Source organism: Petaurus breviceps, unplaced genomic scaffold (assembly GCF_028583685.1).
Source record: "Petaurus breviceps papuanus isolate PSGF00001 unplaced genomic scaffold, PetGlider_PUasm1.0 176, whole genome shotgun sequence".
Classification (NCBI taxonomy): domain Eukaryota; kingdom Metazoa; phylum Chordata; class Mammalia; order Diprotodontia; family Petauridae; genus Petaurus; species Petaurus breviceps.
In genome coordinates this window covers 14011510-14035019 of record NW_027185771.1, presented here as the reverse complement: position 1 = coordinate 14035019, position 23510 = coordinate 14011510, and the positions used below count along the sequence as shown (strand labels likewise).

At 39.7% G+C, this 23510-nt stretch overlaps 1 protein-coding gene across 3 annotated transcripts in view; it reads right to left on the bottom strand.

Annotated features, from left to right (window-relative positions):
* Nucleotides 1-23510, bottom strand: part of MBTPS1 (membrane bound transcription factor peptidase, site 1) — a 70591-nt gene that overhangs the window by 17777 nt on the left and 29304 nt on the right. For all 3 annotated transcript variants that reach the window (XM_069085659.1, XM_069085660.1, XM_069085658.1), the window contains exons 7-17: nucleotides 21767-21883; nucleotides 20945-21012; nucleotides 17539-17641; nucleotides 14962-15113; nucleotides 14022-14183; nucleotides 12195-12339; nucleotides 8835-9023; nucleotides 8168-8340; nucleotides 5180-5295; nucleotides 3013-3169; nucleotides 2136-2260 (exon numbers count right to left, since the gene is read on the bottom strand). In XM_069085659.1, the coding sequence (XP_068941760.1) occupies nucleotides 2136-2260; nucleotides 3013-3169; nucleotides 5180-5295; nucleotides 8168-8340; nucleotides 8835-9023; nucleotides 12195-12339; nucleotides 14022-14183; nucleotides 14962-15113; nucleotides 17539-17641; nucleotides 20945-21012; nucleotides 21767-21883 (1507 nt within the window). The remainder of the gene's footprint in view (nucleotides 1-2135; nucleotides 2261-3012; nucleotides 3170-5179; nucleotides 5296-8167; nucleotides 8341-8834; nucleotides 9024-12194; nucleotides 12340-14021; nucleotides 14184-14961; nucleotides 15114-17538; nucleotides 17642-20944; nucleotides 21013-21766; nucleotides 21884-23510) is intronic.

Below are 23510 nucleotides of genomic sequence, written 5' to 3'. Positions count from 1 at the left end.
TTTCCTCCATCTTACTGTCAGCTCCTTAAGGGCAGCGGCCGTTTTTGCCTTTGTTTCCCTAGCACTTAGCCCAGTTCCTGGCACATAGCAGGCACTTAATAAATGCTTACTTACTTGACCTGATGTCAAAAGCCAAATCATTTAATCCACACCTCAGAAAGAAAATCCTCTGCCATCTCTCCTGCACCTCTTCTTGAGGGCAATGGACTCGCGTCTAGGACAGCCCATTCACTCCACTCTGAGATGGCTCTAATGTTATGATACCTCTTCAGGTTCTACCTAGTTATTGTTCCTATTTCTAATCTCTGGGGCCAAGAACAGAGATGTCTGTCTCTTCCTGAGACAGCCTTTCAAAAACTCAGAGGCAGCAACCAACGTCCCCCAAGTCTCCTCTTCTCCAGGCCAACAAAGAAACCCTCCCAAGTCCTCTCTCTTAGTCACCCTCTTCTAAATAGGCCTCAGCCTTCTTAAAGGTCTTTTCTTGATATGGGGTCTGTAACCGAAGACCACACAGCAGATGGGGCCCCTTTGTTTGGGGAAGACTAGGGTACAGCTCTCAACACAACTCACAGTATTTAATATTACAATAGGAATCTGACGATCTTCCCTGCTCCTCAGTAGACCTAGGGGGGAGTTTGAAGACCTACCCTGTTCTGAAAGTAAACTCTGCCCCCAACAGGCTGACTGTAATCACATAGAGCCTGTGATGGAGGGAATTTGCTAAAGGGTGCAGCAGAGCCCACAGGAAGCTTCCCTGCTGTGAAGATAAACTCTGCCCCCTGATAGGCTGACTGTGATCACATGGAGCCTGTGGTGGAAGGAGTTTGCTGAAGGGAAGCAGAGCCCACAGCAAGCTGGGAGTCATAGCCAGATGGTGGGAGAGAGAGGTGCTCAGGCAAGAAGACAGAGAGGCTTGTGAGTTAATATTGATCTTGTATTGGTTTGTGAGAAGGCCAAAAGATGCTGTGGCTCTCAGCGTTATTTATGCCTTCTGAATATCTTTGGTACTATGGCGGAAGCGGCTTAATGGTTTTGGGATTCCATTTTCTGGTGTCTAAATAAATGCTTCAGTTCTATCCTCTATCTGGAGAATCTGGTATATTTTGTGATACAGAATGTCATATGATAGTCACGGTCTTTATCGTGATCATGGGTGCTGTAAATATTGAATTGTTGCTACAAATATATAGGCTTTCTTGAAATAGAAATTTATATTCTATATATTTTGAATCCTCTCCTACATTCTGCTGTGCATATGACTTTTTTCTTTTCTTAATGTTTAGTTTATAATTTTTTTTTCTTTTATGTATTTAAGTTTTAATTTAAAAAAACGCCTTGGATAGAATGAGCTTTTCCAACTGTGATACCTCATTGTATGTTCTTGAAGGCCATGCTAGGAAGTAGCAAACCCTGCTGGGGCCTATCAAGCTAGAAAGGCTTGAAGAATGGGCCTGGCAAAGACCTATGAGAAGAACTACTTGATTGTTAAGTTAGGAAATGTTTATTTAAAGGCTATTGGCCACAAAGTGATGAATATTTTTGGTCATGACAATTTATGAAACTGCTTACATACTGGGAGGGTTAGGATCTTTGAACATAAAGGATATGCCCACACTGATGAAATCATGGAATCATGTAATAGTAAGTAGAAGAGCCAGAATTTGAACTCAGATCTTCTGATTCCAAATTCAATGTGTTTTCCACAACAGGCTAAGGGGAAACCAATAAAAAAAGATAAGTAAACTACTCTGGTGGTATTTTTAATAGTTCTTAATACTAAAAATTTTTTATAAATATTAGAAACTTAAGATTTATAATTCTGAAAGCAACTAACATGAAAAGAAGTTTGTGACTCTAGTGTATTCCAAGTTATTTAACAGTATCTCCAAATATCTTGTCATTTCATAGCAAAATTTTAAGGGAGGGCAAAGTCTGTTGATACAAATACCCTCATAACCAATATATCCTACATAACATTTACTTTGAAATTTTTTAGTGGCCCCCTCCACAGACACTACTGTATTTAGGCATCATATTGATATCTGCAAATCATCAGTTCACTGGTATCAGATTCATCTCTTCAATTTTCACTCTTCATGAAATTAACATGCCCCATTCTAAAACAAAAGCCTTACTGTCATGGTTGGCCAAGGTAAAATCCCCTTCATACAGGCCATCACTGAACCCCATGCCCCAGACAGAGAGAAGTTCATTTAAAGCTGGAATATTAGCTCCTCCAGTATCTGGCATCCACCACTGTCTGTAAAGGGAAGAAAGCACAAAATATTATTGTCTACATTTGATCATTTCATGATAGAAATAATTTTCTCCTGTTCCTAATTAAAAATATACAGAATCAACCAATAAGTAAGAATTTAACCGAAATCAGTTGCTATCATGTAAATCTTTCATGCAGATGTAAGTAAATGTCAAATACATAAAAGTAAAACTTCCATTGGATATTTTTAATTCTCTATATCTACTTAGTCTAGAAAGGAAAATGGAAACTTACTAGAACCAATTACAGCAGTCATGTGCTTGACCCATTAAAAAAATACAGAATGTAAAAATCCAGAATCAGAAAGTAGGTAAATGAGGAGGTGATTCTTTGTATTATATAAAGTATGTAATTACAAATGAATGCACTACAGAGACTCTTCAAAAGTGTCCTCAAGCATATTTAAAAGTTTACTGATCATTAACTGATGGAAGAAAAAAGGGAACAGACAAATCTAGAAGTAGCAGGAGTCATCAAATGATCAACTAGAAATGATGATAAAGCATCTCGGAATAGTGTTTTTAAAGACTTACTTCACAAAAATTAATTTGACATACAAGTACACTTTTAACTTCTCTTGCTAAAGAAGAGTCCCTAAATATTTCTCTTACAGCTCAAAGAAGCTACCAACAGCATGAATAATTGCTTCCCTAGAATTATTAATAAACTGCTCCTGAGTTGAAATGCATACCAAGGGTCAAACTAGCTTTCTAAGTGCCTCCTCACAGCAGTACCTTGTATTTTCATCATAAAACTTGACTTTTCTCATCACTGATGTGTTGTACCAGTCACTGAATACTATAAGTGAAAGACCATTGTCAACATCTCTCCTCAGTTTGCTAATTTCCTCTGGGAAGTATTCTTCTTCACTGTCGACCATCAGCAGCGTCCCTGAATAAACAACATTTTCACATTTTCAAATCAGAGTAGAGTTAAAAAAAAACCCTCAAGGGCAAGGACTGTTGTCATTTTTATCTTTGGATACATGACACAGGACATCTGGCAAAACACCTTGCATACATTCTGCATTTAATAAATGTCGGCAGAATGTTGAATTATCCCAGGATGCATTCATTTCAGAAACATAGTAAAGGACTTATCAGGCCAAAACTCCCAATTTTATTTATAGTTCTTATTTTTCTGTTCATCTCTCTGCTTAATGTAACTTTAAGAGGAAAAATTTAAGGGTCAAAAATTTGAAAATTGTGCTCATTTTTTGAAGAATGGTGTAGTGAATGCTCTGTAACAGAGGAACATGTTTTAGTACATACTACTTGGAGTACTGGATAGGCAGCTGGGTATGGTGTAAAGGGCCATGAACTAGAGGCACAATTAATCAACCCACCAACAAGCATTTATTAAATGCTAACTGTGTACCAGGTCAGATGCTTCAGGGACAGGGGACAGCTAGCCTTGGAGATCCCTAGAAGTGGAGCTGAGGAGCCAGAGTAATCCAGGTATTGAGGAGTAGCCTGTGAAAAGTATTAGAGACAATGGAGAGTTGTGGATGTGAAATATCAAGTAAGTCAGGACTTACTGGCTGGACCTTAGAATTTGTGGTGAGATAATAGGAAGGTAGGAAAGAATAAACCAGGTTGTAAAAGTCAAACAAACCACTTTATATTTGATACAAGAGGTAACAGGGAGCCACTGGAGTTTACTGAGCAGGGGATGGGGATTACATGGTCAGACATGCACTTCAGGAGAATCACTTGGCATCTGAGTGGAAGAATGATTACAGTGAAGAGAGATTTGAAGTCAGGAGACTGTGGAGATGGTTACTGTGACAGACCATGCAAGAGGTGACTCATGTTTGTAACAAGGGAGGGGGTATATGAGAGGAGAGAGGAGGTGTCTAAAATATGCGGAGGGAAAAACAACAAGACTGAACAACCAAGTATGTATGCGGGGTCAAGGACGGCACTAACGATGCAAATCTGGATGACTGAGAGAATGACGGTGCCCTAGGTGCCCTAGGAAGTAACAAGGAAGTTCAGAAGGGCATGCTGGAGAAAAGATGATGAGTTCTGTTTTGAATAGAAAGCATTTAAGGTGCCTCCAGGGCATCCAGTTCAAACACTACTTCAAATGTGGTGGCTATAGTTTGTCCTTCATTCATGAAGAGGACCACGACATCAGGAAGATGATGCCATGCCTTGCAAGTGAATTGGATTTGAGGGAGGGAGGTCACCAGCCTCACTTTCTCCTTCAGAGCCATCTGTGTCCAGTGGCAAGACAGAGATCAGGACAACTGGAGATGGGCCAGTGCATCAAATGTAGTCAGTGGAATAAGACTGGAGCTAGACCAGGACAAATAATGGGTCTGCAGATAAAAGTGTGGGAATCACCTACAGAGATGGTAACTGAACTGAGCTGAGGGATCACCAAGTGATGCAGAGAAAAGTGAAGAAGGCTCAGGCTATAGCTCTAGGGGACCCCATGGATAGTGGGCATAATGTGGATAAAGATCACAGATGGAAGAGGGCCAAGAGAACCATGTCGCTACAATTCAGAAGGCAGAGAGAGGTGATCCACAGTGTCAGAGGCTGCAGGGAGTCAAGATGGAGGAGGAGGAAGAAAAGGCCCCCAGGTTTGGCAATTAGAGAGGCCTGGGAATGCTGGAGAGCAAGCTGGCCAGAGTACACAGACTGCTACTGGTTAGACACATGACTGGCACATTGCTACTTCATTTCTTTATTGACCGTATGATCCTACTAACAAAACTTGTACTACGTACTTCACAGGTGCGTTGTGGGGGACAAGTGAAATAATTCAAGTAAAGTATCATCTACGCATTATCGTCATATGTTGCTCTTAACTATGATTGATTTTTAATAAATTTAACAAACTTTCAAATGATGCAGAATGAAAATGAGAATAAAAAGACTTGTTTATGCTCACCATACTGACTGGCATCAAAACATGTGAAGGGTGAGCCGAGGACTTCCACAAAATAGCCCATACTTCTCAGGTGCTGGTACATGTCCCTGAAGTTGGTGTGTATGTGGTCCCCATTCCTACAGAAAATGAAGCAGCCACCTTTAATCAAACTTCATCCACAGGAAATCAAACAACCATAACATTCTTTAATATGATTAAAGTCACATATTATTTCTTGAACAGAACCCTGGCCAGGCCAAGCCAATGTCACAGAAGCACACACAATTTCAAAATTGTAAAGGATCTCACTGGCCATCTATTTCAAGTCTTGGCATAAGTCCCCTCTAAAACACATTCAGTGATGGGGAATCTCACTACCTTTCACAGGGCAGTCTATTCTATTTTGACACAGCTTTGATAGCACAAAAAGATCTTCATGAGAAAGCCAAATTGTGCCTCCCTCTAATTACCCAGTCCTAGATGTCCCCCAAGGAGCCCAAAAGAATGAATCCCACCTTTATTCCATATGATAATTTTTCAAATCTCTGAAGTCAGAGACTGTGTCCCCTTTAAGTCTCCTCTGAACTAGGCATAGAAGACCAAGAGAAGAATGCTACACACTAAGAAATGCCACGGGCAGAAGGAACACGTTGGGGAGTCACCTGTGTCAGACAGAGCCTGGCCACCCAATATGAAGAGAGAAGCAATGGAAAACATCCCACCCTAGCCCTGACCCCCAGGCTTTGCAAATCTCTATGTGCTGCATAAACATTTGGAAACAGCTGGCCACCCCTAACATGACCGGCAGAAGCCATGCAGATTTCTGGGAAGATCTGCACAGAAGGAAGGAAGGGGCTACAATCTGTACCAATGAAGGGAGTACCCTATATCAGTGAGATCATAGATCCATGAGAGCACTGAGGTATTAAAATATATAATATCTTTGTTATCTATGTAACATATATTAAATATTGTTTTGTTAAAATGCTACAATGTTAACATGTAAAATATGACACCCAGAGATTCCAGTTTCCTTCCCTTTTCCTGGAAAAACCAGGGGGGAGTGATAAAGATCAACTGGAGAACCAAATGAGAAAACTTGTATAAAGCATTTTACCAACCTTAAAGCACTATATAAATGCTAGTTATTAATATTAATAGTCAGTCAATAAACAATTACCAACTGCCTATGCTAATGGAGGAGAGGGGGAGGGGAGGAAGGGAAAACAAAGAAGAAAAAGAGAGCCAGTCCCTGCCCTCAAGGAGTTTACAATCCAAGGAGGGAAGATGACACAAAAGGAAGCTGTAAAGGCAGGGAACACCAGAGTATAATGGAAGCCCAAAGGAGAACAGAACAGTCGGGTAAAATGAAGAGATGGCTGATGGGTGCCCTCTACTCAATCACAAGGATGAGAAGATATGATAGCTGCTATTGTTAAAGAGAATTAGATCAAAGGGTCTACAAGTCCCCTCACCAAAAGAAGAGAAAGCAGTTTCCTCTCTCCTACCTATACAGCCCAGCAGTTCCTTAACTATACACCCCAGCCTTCATGGGATAGCTCAAAGGCCACTCGCTATCTGGGAATGTTGTAGAGAAGACTGACACAACAGGTAACTAACTACCTAAGACTGAAAAAGAAGGAAAGCAAACACTCAACAGGATAGTAGCAGATGTGACAAAAGAAACTCGAAATGCTGTAAAACCCACAGAGTATGCGATTTAATTAGAGATTTCCTTATATTAGGAATCCTTTTATTTGGATTTGTGATAATTAATATGAATATGAGGATTAAAAAAAAAGGCATACCATCAGAACTTTCTGAAAATGAGATCTTTAATATTCAGTTCAAATAAGGACCTTCCATCAAAAGTAGATGGAATTGTGATTGAAATTGCCATTAAAATGACAATTACATTTCTGAATTCTTTCTTTGGAAGCAGGGAGGTTTCATTTATAATCTGTCACTAAGAGAGAGAAACAGAAACTAAAGAAGTTTCCATCCTGTTATATGAAAGTCTTAAGCTCTTCAATCACATTTTGTGTTTACGATGAAAAAGTTCATTTTTGGACAGCTAAGTCACCTACATCATTAAATTACTGTTAATTAAGCACCAAAGGAAAACCTCCTGGGATCACACCATTAACTACTGCATCCCTTCCCTATCTCCTTTATCTCTGCTGACGTAAATCAAAGAGCAACAAAGGGATAAGACTGTGCTCAGGGCATCTTCATCCCCAACTGAAGGCTGTTACAAGTCTCCATTATCATTAAACCACAATCGTATTCATTGACAACTGGGTTTCTGTTTTTTCTTTAAAATTTTTTGATCAAGCTCTTAGTAAAGACAAGTTAAAAACCATTAAGCTGATATCAGAAAATGATCAATGAGGTACAATTTTATATTTGCTAACTCCTATGGACATTAATTTGAGGTTCATTGCATATACTCAGGGACCTTCTCTCATTCAGAACCTTCTGTTTCCCTGTTCCAAAAAATGCTTTTCTAACAAAATACACATATTCTCTCTCCCTCCTTCTTCTTTCCTCTCCCCCTCCACTCTTCTTCCTTCTCTCTCTCTCCCCTTCTCCCTCTCTTTCCTTCCCTCTCCCCTCTACTCTCCCTCCTTTCCTTCTTCTCTCTCTCTGAGTCTGTCTGCCTGACTTTCTTCCTATTTTTGCTTTGAAAGAACAAAGAGTTGCCCGTTGATGAAAGATATTCATGTAAATTGCATAGACAGCTTTTAAATAGCAGGAAGTAATACAAATTTCTCCTTCTCTCCTACCATCAAGCTAAGGATTCCACTTAAAAACAGCACAAGTGCTAACAAAAGAAATCTTATCTTAAGATCCTGTGTGACACCCCCAATACATATCAGTCCCAGCCACAGGGGTAGCCAGGAAATATCACCTCTTGCGTTAGAATAGTTAACTACTGAAAACAAAACTCATTACAAGACTGGAGTCACCAAGACCCTCCATCTGTATTTCTACTTGGCAGATGCCTACCAATCCAAGGGGTCATTTTTCATTCTCAAATTATCCCGGGGGAAGTATCCTGGTGGATACCGGAGATTGTGATACTGATCCCAGAGGACTCTCTTGCTTCGAGGAGGAGTAGGAATGATCTTCACCTTAATTGGGAGCTTCACAGTTGATGTCTGTTCTGCACCATTTTTAGACTGAAAAGAAAAAGAAGCCTAAGATAAACCTTTTCCAAGAAGAGAGAATGAAATTTTATTGGTTATAACAGTTATAACTTAATGGAATTTCACTGTGATTTTCCAATTTTACCCCAAAATTTTGAAGACAGTTTCTAATACAACTCAAACCAGAAGAACTCTTGGATCACTGCTCTAGTCAATTCCATGGAAAATACTTTTATACTCAGAGCTTGGATTTTATGCTTAATTTTACATATCTGCAGCCCCATCATTAGGGATAAACTCAAAAAAGAGGCATTATAGGGCACCTCACTACTTGTCAATTTAACTTTCTAAAGCTGTGTAAAACTGTTTGAAGCTCCACACCCTACAAGCCTAGTTATATCCATTCCATTTTAAAGCCACCACTTAGACATCAGTCTACCTTGTCATTTTCAATCAGGAAAATATTTTTTAAAACTTAAGAATCCTTACCCCTTTTGGAATGAACTACTTAAGCATCCAAAACTTACTTCAACATCTGCAGGGGAGGATACTGTGATCATGACATGACCCTGGGCAATGCCTTCCCAAGAGGCTGCTTTCTTTGTTACAGAAATGGAGATGGCGAGATACCCAGACCAAGGCCATAGCACTGAGGAGTAGGCAAAGGCAACTTCAATATTATCTCCATTCTGTGGTAAATAGGGTTGCCAGTCGGGCTAGAGACAGAAGAGAAAGAATAACAGTTAACGTAAAGTTCTTAAGGGGAGCATATTTACATGTAGATGGGTAAAATGAACTCAAATTCCTAACAACTAAAAACTCCACTCTCTGATTTTTTCTTCTTTTTAGGGGAGGAAGGGAAGACAGTGGGGAATGATACCTTTTAAAAATTAAGAGGATCTGAGAATTGGTAACACAAACTCTATTCCTAGGTTGGTGGCAATCTCACACCAAAACAGCTTATCATGGGACCTGGCAGTGTGCTGTGACACGTCACCAATCAGAAAGACCTAAGACTAGCACATGGGCTATCTTCAGATGGCACAGGGAAAGATTTTTCAGTATATAACTATCTTATCTTTTCTAAAGAGGAGGAGGGAAGCTCTAATTGTATGGGAGGGAAGGAAGGAAGGAAACAAGCATTTATTAACACCCACTGTGTGCCTGAAACTTTGCTAAAAACTTTATAAATATTCTCTCATCTGATCCTGGGAGTTAGGAAACTGAGGCAATCAGTGTTTTAAGTGACCTGTCCAAGGTCACTCAACTAGTAAGTATCTGAGGCCTAATTTGAACTCAGATCTTCCTGACTCCAGAACCAGTGTTCTATCCACTGCAGCCACCCAGCTGTATAGGACTATTGAAAATAACAGAGATGATGAGAAAGGAAGAGAAAGAATCTGGAATTCAAAGTTTTAAAATCAAATGTTTAAAATATATATGTGTGTGTGTGTGTGTGTGTGTGTATATGTATATATATATATATATATATATATATATATTTTTTTTTTTTTTTTACATGCAACTGGGAAATAAGATATACAGGCACTGGGGCATAGAAATCCATCTTGCCCTACTAGAAAGTTGGAGGGGGGATGTGGGAGTATATAGGATAGAGCAGATTGGGAGAGGGGGTTTTCAGTAGGATAGCTGTTTTGGGGTGGTAGATGGGGAAAAAATTTGTAACTCAAAATCTTGTGGAAACGAATGATGTAAACTAAAAATAAACATAAAATTTAATTAAAAAAAAAGAAAATAATGGAGATATCTATGTTTAACACACTGCTCTTTGATCCCCATAAAAGTCTTATGGGATACAGCAAAGGAAACACACAAGGGAAAGAACTTGGAGAAAGATGAATTAACTTTAATTTTTTTCCTTCTTAAGAAAATATTTTTTATACTTTTTTTTTCAATTAATACATATTTGTTCTCTTTTCCTCTCACTTCCCCAGCCTTTGGAAAGGAAAAAGGAAAAAACCTTGAAACATCTGAACAGTCAAGAAAAACGAATTCCTGTATTGGCCACGAACAAAAAATGTATATCTTACTCTATAGCCTGAGTCTATAGCCTGACCCTTTATGTCAACATGGATCCTTCAGAATTGTAGTGTAATCATAGCATTAATCAATCAATGTTTAAGTTTTTCAAAGTTGTTTGCCTTTATATAAATACGTTATTATATAAGTTGTTCTCTGGGTTCTGCTCACTTCACTCTGCATCAGTTCATACAATTCTTCCCAGTTTTCTCTGAAACTATCCATTATTTCTTATAGCACAACAATATTACATCATACCCACATACCATAATTTGTGCAGCCTTTCCCAAGTGATAGGCACTGTTATCACTACACAAAAAAAAGAGCTGCTACAAATATTTTTTTGAACACATAAGTCCTTTTCCTCTGTCTTTGATCTCTTTGGGGTAATAGTCATAGAAGAAATCCTGCAAGGTCAAAGGATATGCACAGTGGTGATTTGAGGGCACACTTGTAAATTGCTACCCAGAATAGCTGAACCAACCCACAGTTCCAGCTATAGTGGCATTAGTAGGCCCATTTTCCACAGCCCCTCCAACCTTTGTTGTTTCATGCTTTTGTCATATCTGACAATCTGACAGGCATCAGGTTGAACCTTATCAATGCCTTAATTTTTATTTCTCTAATTATTAGTTATCTGGAGTATTTTTTCATATGCTTGTTCACAGCTTAAATATCTTTTTTTGAAAAATGCCTACTCAAAGTTTTTGACCACTGATCAGTTAGCCAATGGCTTTTACTCTTATAATGAACTGATTTATATCTTGGAAATGGAAGACCTTTATCAAAAAAACTTATTGTAAAGATTCTCTCAAACTGATCCCCTTCTAACTTGAGCTACACTGGTTTTGCTTGTGGGAAAGTTTCAGATTTTATGTAACCAAAACTGTCCGTTTTAATCTTCTGTATTCCTCCTGACTATTCCTGGGATGGTCATGAATTCTTCCCTTATCCACAGATAGGAAAGGTCATTTTCCCTTCCTCCTCTGATTTGTTTATGATGTGACCTTTTATAACCAAGTGAAACACCCTGGTGGAGCTTATCTTGCTGCATGATGTGAGACGCTTGGGTGATCAGGATTTTGAATGTTTTCCTCCCCATGTCTAATTTCATTTCTCCAACACGCTTTTTACTGTTCTGAGAATAGTTAAGGATCTATAATTTAATGACGTGAGCTCTCTCACACAGTGTCTTTATGAATTAATAGATAACCTTCAAGAGTTGCTATGGCCAACAGTTTCATAAGCCATTGGCAATCCTATTCATAATGAGCTTATCAGACTGTCAGGCTGGTCCTCATGTGATGGCCACTTTACCAGCCACTTTACCAGGGGCAAACACCAGGTGTGAACGAGCTCAAACACAGCTGGCATAGCCTGTAAGAGCCCTAAGTCACTGGCCGTGCCACAATGAGCAGCCACGGTGAGGTATCGGTGCTGACTACTTAGAACACATTAATTAAATGGCCAAGATCTGGACCATCCATAAAATAAAAGTTTATGAAGGGTACACCATGTTCATGCGCCTGAGCTGAGCCCTGGGGATAGAGAGATGAAAAGTGTTTGTCCCCACCTTTACAATCTAATGGAGGAAATGGCACATGTGTGCATTTGAGAAGCAGTTAGACACCAGTGAAAAGCATCACATGCTCCTGCTGTTGGATGGTGACAATGGAGAATAAAGTATGATTCAGTGAATCAAGCATAAAGCCCAAAATTATCAGGAAAAAGCACCAACAACTTGGTTAGTACACTTACCAAGAATTAGCCCTGTCCCCGGCAAAAACTAATTCACATAGCTGCTTGGTAGATCAAGTCACAGTCAAAGCAGACAAAAAGGGACTTACCTTGTCTACAATCCTCCCAGTGACACCCATGCCATTAAGGATGGTGACATTGACTATGGTTGGCATCCCTCCATAGTAGATGGGCTGGGAGCAGTAAGGCCACATGTATGGGCACTCAGTCAGGTCTATGTAGCTGGGACTCAGACTGAAAACAAACAATACACTGTTACAATTTGAGACAAATGAGAAGTCCAAGAGACAGTTTTTGAACAATTAATAATCAATTATGGCCAGCAAACAATCGATAAATTGAGGTCAGTGGTTTTCTCGGAAACCAAAGATAAACCTTGGAGACTGCTGAACAGTTAAATACCCTTGGAACAGGAATTGTCCCTGATGGGTAAAAATCAACTCTGATTAGTTAACAAATAGTGAAAGAATAAATATTATAAGAGAGGTGGACTTATTCTAATGAGGAACTAGGGGATGTGCCCCTGATCATGTTATTACTCTTAGATCATTCCGCCTCCAGCAAGCTATACAAAAGAATCTATTTTCCACCCAGTCAATGAACAACGAACAATGGTGGATAAGAATTCCACCTAGATAAGATGGTCTAAGTGGACAAGGTTGGAAATGTCTTTGAGAGGCTGGGCTTTGAATGAACCTTGGGTTCATTGTGAAGTGGGACAAAGAAAATCTTTGCGTCCATGTATAAAATTGGTTGCTAATGTAATAAGAAAATAATCATTCTTCTCATTTGACTGGGGGCAGTTGGGGTCAGGAGATCTAGTTCCATGATCTCACAGCATGTGGAATTCCTGAGCTGGATGTCTCCTCCACTATGGCAGACTAGCAATGTTGGTAACTCAGAGCTGTAGGGCACTGAGAGGTTATATGATCTGCCAGGATGTGTTAGCAGGGGAACTCGAACCCAGATCTTCCTGACTCCACAGCTGACCACACTGCCTCCTCACCTGCACTTCCTAGCTACCCCTTTCAAAACTCAGCTGCCTGAGGGTGGCTTATGTCCCAAGCTCTTAGCAGAGTGCCTGGCACACACTCAGTGCCTAATATGTGCTCACTGACTATTAAGATAAGAGTTAAAAACAAAACACCTCAGAAAGGGAAAAAAATGTACATTGCTTTCCCTTTTTTTTAAAAGCAATCGGGGGTAAGTGACTTGCTCAAGGTCACCCAGCTACTGGGTCTGAGGCAGTATTTGCACTCAGGTCCTCCTGACTTCAGGGTTGGTGCTCTATGCACTATGGCACCGCCTGGCTGCCCCCTTACATTTCCTTTTTAACTCTCAGAATGAATCCATGACTTATCTACCACCATTTCTAAACAGCATCTCTGAAAGTTAACCCAAGTAACTTAAAAGGCAACTATGAGGTGACTGCACCTTTATTACCGACAGAATCAAAGTACTACTGCACTAATTCTTGGAAATAATTGAAGCTTTTGCAAAAATTTACACCTACTCTCCTAAATTTGATTAGAAACTTTCTCATACTATACCATTCCAACAAAGGTAACTAACCATTCTAAATAAAAGCAGGTTTAGAAACAATGAGTATACTTGTACTCCCCACAAAAGAATCCACTTAAAATAGTAACATTTTAAAAAATCACTACTTTTAAATCATTTAAATTTCAAAAATAAAAACAAAACTATTCCTTCACATACAGTAAAAGTTGTCTGTCACCCACTACCTTTTAATCATCAGCTCCAAAGTTTCCTGAGTATCTAAGATGTCATCTGATCACAAATACTGGGGGGAGAGACTGTGCATGTGTGTGTACGTGTGTGTACATACAACACAAAAAGACATACTGTCCATCAATCATCTATATACAGTAAGTTTCAGAAGAATGGAAACCAACCTTGCCTGTGGTTTGTAGCTATTGAGGATCTGATAAGCTCTCAGAAGGTCCAGTTTGCCATGTCCCTGCTCAAACATGTTCACTCCAGGAAGGCGTCGTGCTGATGCAATCAAGGCCTGCTTCATACTCGCTGGATTCACCATTTCCCGCTTCTGGACAGTACTAAAAAACCACATATTCACTTACTGAATGTAAAAACTACAATCAAACTTGCCCTATTCAGCCCACAATGCAAATCTAAGATCCACAACTGGATCTCAAGATCCTAAGAGCCTAGCCTTAGTGGAGTGTGCCTGGAACCTTTGAAATAGATGACAACTTTCTGTCCATTACAAAAGTATTTAAGTGTAATATAACCCATAATAAGACCACACCCTCTTCCAAGAAATTCAAGTGTCTGAACAGCTAAATGTTCTAACTTGATAATGATCAATGACTCAGCTTGTTGGGGTTAAAAATCAAATGGCACAGAAAGTGAGCTGTCTTGTTGTATCAATCCACTGCTATAAATATTACCTAAATATCCCCTGTATGGCAAGGAGAAGTTGGAATGCTACAGTTTAAAAGTTTATGATTCTACAAGACTATGAAAGTCTCTCAAAACAAAACAAAAAAGAAAACCTTATAAATAAATACATAACAGGCACTCCTGAGATGTTCCTATATCTCAGAAATGGGTGTGAAACACAATCTTATGACTAATCAATCCTCCCATTTGGTCAAATGCCTCTTCATTGTCTGCTGACCCAACCAATATTGAGAGATTAGGAAACAAAACTCTAAGAATAGGAGGGAAGCAGAAAGAGAATTGTTTTCATTTAATTCTCGCCTAATATGTATTTTTCTGGACATACTTAGGAAGTTCACCTTGGTCTATGGGCATCTAACTTTTTTTTTTTTAACTTATTTCAGAAGTTTGATTCCACTAATCTATACTCACCTCACTAGCAAAGTGACAGCACCTGCTACCACTGGGGAGGCAACACTTGTTCCTGAGAGAGATCGGCATCCGCCCTTTACACCAGAGCCTCTCACTCCAGAACCGTAAGTGACAATGTCTGGTTTCACACGACCATAACCTCCTGGGAGTTCCTGTGCATTTAAAAAAAAAAAAAAGTAAAAAGAATTTCTCATCCACCTATCACTACTATACACTGGCACAATAGATATATGTAATCATAGCTCATTAAAATCTGAATGCAAATAAAGATTGTTTGAAAAGTATACTGAAATGCTGTGTAAGAATAATTTCAGAAATATCTAAACCTTAGCATAAAATTTCCCCATTGTGTATATTATAAAACTATATTCATGACTATAATGAAAATATAATAATTTACCCGAATTTTGTAATATTGCTCTATATTGTTACTGGTAATAAATACTATTTTCGAGTTACTATCAAAAAACATTTTTAAAAGCACTGGGCCCCCAAATATACATATCTTTAGTAAATATGGCTGTGTTTCCTACAAAGATTTCACAGAAAAACAACGTGAAGACTAGTTATAAAAATACTATATGATATACCCATGATCCTCCAAACTGAGACTGGCAAGGAACACAAGAATATTTTGGACTCCAGCCTTATTCACTAGTAGAATGACTGCCCTTCTTAACCATTAGGCATATTTCTACTTCTGATGGCTATTCTCAGCAATATCACCAGAGCAGATTTTGGCTTTATTTAAAGAAGAAGACCTGCATAACCCAAAAGCTGTCTAACAATGAGACAGGCACCTTAACAAATCAAGGAAACCTGTCAGCATCAACAAAAATGTTCAAACAGAGGCTAAATAACTTCCTTAAAGCCTTAAATATTCTACTTTGTATTAAAAACTTAACTAAATAACTTCTGAAGTTCTTTTCAATTTAAATTCTAGGATTCCATCTGCTTCTAAGCAGGTTATTTTAACTCTATTCACATACATGCACTTCTGCTAAGATTCTGGCATCCTTAAGGCCAAAAGAAGGGTACTTGTTTATTAAGTAACATATTTTGACAACTCCCAAACTATTATCAGTCCTCTGTACAAAACCTTTCAACTGTTTCCCAAGGCCACCAGGAAAAGGTCCAAAGCTTTAAGTATGGCATTGAAAGCCCTCCATAATCTGTCTTCAACCTACCTTTCCAGTCTTCCATACGTTGCCACTCTAGTCAAACCAAACCATATCATCCCAATACAGATCCTGGCACGTTCCTGACACTCTTTAAGGTAAAAGTTCTTCCAGCTTGGCTAGTACTACTCTATGCATTCACTTCCCCCGCTACATCTCTGCTTGCTGACAAGTCACCCACCTTTCAAGGCCTAGGTCAAAGGCCACTTCAACAACAAGACTTCCCCAGTTTTCCCTCAGTTGGAAACTAGGATCACTTTCTAAATGGATACCAATGGAGCACAGATTGATAATTGAAAAAGGAGCTTAAAAAGTCCCCTATTCCAGCACCTTAATATTATAGGTAAGGAAAACAAAGCCCAGAGAAGATCTAGACCTTGTCCAAGGTGACAGGGCAGTGCACAGTACATCCCTTTCTCATGGGTAACAGTACTCCAAGTTCTCTCTTATGACTGAGTCCCACTTGGTATTTTCTTTTGGACATATGGGGGGGCCGCAACCCTGTGATTTCACTGGTATGGGGAGCTCCCAGTGTGGAAATTCCTGCTGATGCAGAACATCAACTCCAATATAACTTAAGAGTCCTTAAAGAGTCTGCCTAAAGGCAATGAGAGATTAAGAAATCTACCTAAAAACACAAAGAGAATCAGACAGAACCTGAGCCCAAGTCTCTCTGACTCCAAGCCTAGCTCTCCATGCACTAGGCCATCACTGACTGTCTCGATCATATTCACATTGTTGTCACAAGGATCTGTGTAGATATTTATCTATCACCTGTGCTGAATTATTAACTCAAGGAAGGAGACCGAGTCTCATTTATCTATTTCCCCTAGTGTCTGGCACACTGCTCTGCAGGTGGTTCCACCCCCTACCCCCACCCCCCAGCAGACTCCTGACAAATGTGCCCTGAATGAAGTGCAGCCTGACTGAGCTCCTCTCTAGATGGTGAATATCACTCAAACTATCTGGCATGAAGACAAACTTGTTGTTTAATATGTGCCACATGTTACTGATCGCTGTGAGCTGCCCCAAGATTCAAATGGCCTTCTGCTTATATTTAACCATTTCCCAAGTTTCTCTTATCCTTGAACAAGCGTGCCCTTTGGCTCACGTTTGTAGAGCAATGTTATACCATTCCATCCAATGGTAAAGAGACTACTCCACTTTCAGTCCAAGAGTTCATCAATGAGTCAAGCCAACAAGCTTGCTGTCTTCTTTTCAGCAGACACCAGTAGCCTTTTGTCTTCCAATCTGGGGAAAAAATGGTCCACCTGTTGCCCTGGCTGTGGAATACGGGACCTGCCTCCTACCTGTCTACTTAAATCTATCAACAAGCTCTAAGGCTCTTAAGCAAAATGAACAGTTTTTCAAATGATACTCAAAATAAAGAAAGGCTTACCCAGGTAGTCATCCCCCTAGAAGAAAAGCGAGCTATATTATCTTCAAAGTCAATTCCGCCTACTCCTATCACATCCATCTGATCAGCAGGGTTATTGAGAGTGCTAAATTGAGGCACAAAAACAAGTAAGGAGGAGAGACAAAAATGGCAATGAATAATCTCAGTAACAGCAAGTTCCAATCCAAAATGTCTAAGGTTTCACTGCATTCATTCTGTGACAGCCCTCTCCAGCTCTGATGTATTGCTGCCTGGAAACAGCTCCTTTTATCTGCCGAGCACACCACAATCATTCCCCTCCTGGGCTTTGCTCTTGTTCTCAGCAAGAATGTCCTCCTCACTCCCCTCCACCTTCTGCCTCTCCCACACCAGCCCAGGACAAGTTCTGCCCCTCTGGGAAAGCCATGCCCTCACCCCACCCCCCCTCTGAATTTCTGCAGGACGTGGCCAAATCACACTGCCTGCACCATCTGCTGACTGCTTCATGGACATTCTTCTTCAATTTCCAACTAACTCTGACTCCTCATTTCCCTCATGGCAAGAGCTATCAGGATTCATATCTGTGGACTCACCACACACAGCAGAAACAAACAGAAATGGGGCCACAATTCCGTACATAAGGATCCTGCAGGTCACACATTGACTTAGTTTTACAATGTCATGTTATCTGTGTTTTTTTGTATTTTTATTTATTTTGTTAAATATTTCCCAACTACATTTTAATATGATTCAAGGCACACTTGGGAATGCTACACCATGTCTGACACCTCTGTCAAAAAAAAGCAAACTGTGAGGCTGAAGAGCATTGCTTACCCATTTCTAAGACAACCAGAACTACTAAGAGCAAAGATTCTATGTCAGTCATATAATCTCTTTCGTATGTAATGGGTGGCAAACAAGATAAAATAATGCAACAAAACCTCAAAACATGGAACTGAACATACAAGAAATAAAAGTACCCAATACTCAACTCAAACAGTTTAACAACTGAGCCAATGAATACAGGGAGAAAGTTGTGAACTGGTCAGTAAACTTGCATTTCTATGCCTTGAGGTCAAAAAAGTAGTCTCATAACAGTGACAAAACCCACAACTGAATCTATATAACATAAAAATATCATCCGCATTTCTGGCATTAATTTTATGAAAGTATTTCAAATCCATACTAAGTGTTTACCAAAATAAAATCCTAGAATCTCCATATAGAAGAGACTTCTTAAGTACTTACTAATTGGTAAAAATGCTAATGGGTCTTTTTGAGAGCTAGCCACCCTTAGTAGTAACCATGATAATAATGATAATAATATTAACAATAATTCTCTACACACATAAAATAATGCTTCATGGTTTTCAATGCACTTTACAAACGTTTTCTAATTTTATCCTCACAACATCCCTGAGAGGCAGTTGTTAGTATTATCTCCATTGAACACATGGAAAAACTGAGGCAGACAGAGGCTAAGTAACTTGCCCACAGCTAGCAAGTGTCAGAGGCTGGATGTGAACTCAGGTCTTTCAGACTCCAGGTCCTTTAGACACTGCCCCATGTAACTGCCAGTACTGTACTAACCAAAGAACTTAGTGAGTACTTGTCATTTGCCCAGAAGATAAATATAAGAGATGAACTTTGCATTCAAGCAGTTTTCTCCCCCACTCTTAACTAGACAGTAAGACACATGAAATACAAATGAACTTAAAAAAGGATTAAATGGCATGGTCTACCATTAAAGTTCATCATGGATCATGACATGAAGAAGATCTTCCCATCTGAAAGACTACACCAGTGAAACGTGACCTACAACCAAACTAAAGAGCTTTCAGTTATGGGCCTGGCAATGGATCTAGACCAAGGAATGGTCTAGCTAAGCCTGAAGCAGTTTGTCACTAAAAAGCAGACAAACAGGTGACAATTTTTCCAGATGTATCATTTGCATGAGAGGAGAGACACTTACACTGACTGAATCATGTATCCTGGAAGTAAAAATTGTGTGGTATCAGCAGTATAAGTTAGAATTCAGGGAAAGGTGATATCAGTGTAATCTGGGACAACTGGAGAAGAGTTAGTATCGACAACAGCACATGAAATAGAGTCACAAGAATGGAGAGAATATGAATGAACAAGAGAAGAGAGAAGACAGGCCAAGAGGGAAAGCTATTCCTAAAGAAGGGGTAGAGGAGTAAGAGACATGGTAGGTAAGTACCCATCTGCAGGCACCGCCCAAAGCAAGCCCAACTGTCACCTGACCTCAGTTCTGACTAAAGAAAGAAAGGTCCTCATGTTTCCCTCTTTGCCTTTCTCCACCAGGGCCACATCACTAAGGATGCAGACCTGGGCTGCTACTTACAGTCTACCAGGAAACTACACTTAGCCATTCAAGGTCCAAAGGACCCCAAGAGTGAACTAAGAGCAGAAAGCAAAGATTTGGGGGCAAAGTGGAGGTTGTGGGATCTACTTAGAGTATTTTTCCTCAGCACTTACAATATAGTAAAAAATATGAAGGAAACGCAGGATTTTTACTCAAAGACAATCAGAAACATTCAAAGAAGGGTTCTTTAGGACTTTCTACAAAGAAGAGACTCTTTCTTTAGGACTGACTACAGAAGGAGGCCTTTGCTTCCCCAATGAGTGTAATACGACCAAAAACACTACAAGCAGCTCCCTCCTTTCCGGCTCTTCCCAGCTTCCACTCTAGCCCAGCCAAACCAAACAGCTCATGACTTCCTACCCAAGTTTCTCCTGCCCTGAGGCCACCACCTCTGCCAATCCTTCTGCTTCAAATGATCTTCACAGCTTCCATTTCCCAAGCTGTGACCTCAATGTACCCCTTCCCCACCCCAGCCCCACCTGACCCCTCCTGCCTTCTCAAGTCACACTGACCAACCAGCACTTGCTTTCCTCTTCATACTGGGCAGCTTATGTCGTTTTTACACTGGAACCTCACATTACTTTGTTACAAAGGGAAATTCAATGAATGAAACATCTATCTTTGAATGAATGATATGCAAGAAGATCTCCTTAAAAGGTTTTCTCATGATATGTCCCCTTGGAAATATGACTGTACACATACGGGATTTAACTGCTGGCAGGGACCTTATAATTCATATTACCTAGAAAGAAACTGAGACCTACGAAAGGGGAAGGGAATTGGCTGAAGTCCCCAGATATTCATTCAGTAGCAGCCAGGGTTTGAGCCAAAGTCTCCTCAACTCTATCTGAATCTGACATGCTTTCAAAACATGCATATATTGAATGAAATGGAAGAGAAGAAAGGGAAGAAGTCCTTTCTACTAAATAGGAGCCTCTGAATTTGAATAAGTGGCTTAACCTAAATCACCATTCTCTGTAGAGACAAAACATCAGCAACAATAATTTCAGAGAGAGAAGTCACTATACTTTTTGAGCTACTTACCCATAGAGTGGACCATCATTGCCAATAGCAGAAACCATGATTACATTGTTAGCTGTCAATTCCCATACCTAAGAAGCCAAAAAAGCAGGGAGTATTGAATTATACCTTTTTAAATAACCATGTAATTTTCCAGAGAATAATATGCCTAAAGACATTTCCTAAAAGGAGAAGGATTTTCTCAAACTTTCCCCTAAAGTGTGCAGACTACTGTGGCTATGCAGAGGCTAGTGACCACTGAGAGAATAAAAATAAGCCAATTACCAGATCCTACTGGTTTGCATGTTAGTGCATATACAAAATACTATCAAAGAGAAGCCCTTCCCAATGGGCAACAAATAATGGCTTCTCCCTACGGCAGTTTACAAGTGCTCTCTCTGCCATTGCGCAAGGTGCAGGCTCAAAGCACCGCTGCTCTCAGCCGATGGATGAAGGCAAGCTGCCAAGCTGGTCACCCCGCCAGGAAGGGAAGAGTGAGAACACAGATGGAATTCTTCCGAAAGACTCCCCAGTCCAATGTGTACTCCTTTCCCATGAGGCTGAGGCTGCCTCTCCAGTTATGAAGTCAGGAAAAGGCACAGGGAATTTATTTCAAGGAAGAAAGGAAGTGTTTTAACAAGATGCTACGTACTACTCCTGAACGATTATTACCCTTGCTTCTAAAACACAGAATGTACTGAATCCATCATCCTTCCTCACAAAGCCACACTAACAATCTGCTGAAAACTACAGGCTACTCCAGAAAGGGACTACCCAAACACAGGGTACTCCAATGGGAATCAGAGTTCAAACACAACTTACATTGTCGGTAGTTTTTCTACAAACCTTGTCAACAAAAGGGTGATCCATGAAGTCTGGGCCACCAATGCTGAGATTCAGCACATCGATTTTCTTTAAAATAGCATAGTTGAAAGCATCCAAAAACCAAGATGTATAAGAAACCTAGCCAATTAAAAAACAATCTATTTTAGTATTTCAGCAAGGTCTCTCACAAAGTTTTAAACAAAGTACAACACCTGGAATCTCAGAAACATGATATAAAATCACCAACCTTTAAACTATTTTAAAATAGTTTCACTTTCTGGAATAAAGCAAATTTCTACAAGTTGATTATGTAAGTGAACATTTTCCCACTAATTTCTATTATGAAAATAGAGGTGTTCTTAGGTAATATAATCTCAGCTTCACTCCTCCCCCAAAATAGTGAGAAACTACTACAAACTCAGGGAAATGTATTTTGAAGGTTTAATGCATATTAAAAGATAAAATGACAATTAATGCTATTTTAAGGGCTCCATGACTGCAGGGTTATAGACTCACTCTCTTCAACAAGGCAGAGTACACCTACATTTTAGTAGTTTCTATGGCTAGAATGGCTTCTATGCATTTGTTAAGGTTAGCCCTCAGGCACCATATACAGAGTTCTTCCTCAGACCTGTACATTCTGTGGCAGAGTTTTTGAGAATCCAAATGACCTCCATCTTAGTAGGAAGTCTCAGATATAGACAATTAGCATATTCAAACTATGAATTCTGCCCTCAAACTTAAAAAACTGAACAGTAATTCCTTAGAGCTAAATTCCAAGAAAGAACTGCCTGGTTAATCCACTGTATTCTAGCCTAAGGTGCAGATCCACATTGAAAACCTCACAATGGAAGCAGTCCTTCGGAAAAGGTTTACCAAACAACATGATGTTGAGTATTGGGATCATTAAAAAAGTATTTTCATGACAACATCCGTGAAAAACAACATGATCCAGTGGCATAGAAGGCAGGTCATGGAGACAAGAAGACCCAGATTCAAGTCCTTTTTCTAATATCAGCTAGTTAATCATGCTCTCTCAACACCCAGCGCAACTCCTAGAGACTGGAAATGACAGATGAGCTAAGGGAGTGTCCCTACAAGTGTACCCAAAGCCAAGGAAACAAGGCCCAGACCTAATTAAGTAAGGGGAGGGAGGGAATCTGGGGGAAAGGGACGGGGAGAAGGAGGAGGAGGGTAAGGGGGAGGGGAGGCTGTCCACATAGTGACTTTCTTAATGTAGGAATACATTTTAAATATCACAATTGATTTTTTTTATTTCAAAGACTCAAAGCAAGAATGAGTATGAGTCACTGCCATCTGCCTATTAAGAATGATTTTTAAAAAGTAGTTTTTAAACTGGTGCCTTCTTATCATTCCCCCCACCCCTTTAATTTGGAGATATATTTATAAGAGCAGGAAACTTCCCAAGTTTTGGGCTTGCCACTGAAAATTAGGCCATTTTTCTACTGAATCCTAAAGATTTAAGTTTTTTAAGCCAGCATATTACAATGGTGATTTTTAAGTCTTTAAATGCTTTTCATTTCATGAAGACTTTTAAAAGCACTAACAACTTTAAAGACACTAGATCTCACAATCTGACTTTTGTGTGTTCCTTTAAAATTTATGAAATACCACCCTTAGCTAAGTAATATCAGCATTATAATAGTCATTTTTACAGATGGAAATAAAGGCTCTCTGAGTTAAAACAACTTGCCCCCGGCCCTGTGGACACTACAGGTCAAACAGAGGTTTTCTGACTCTAGGC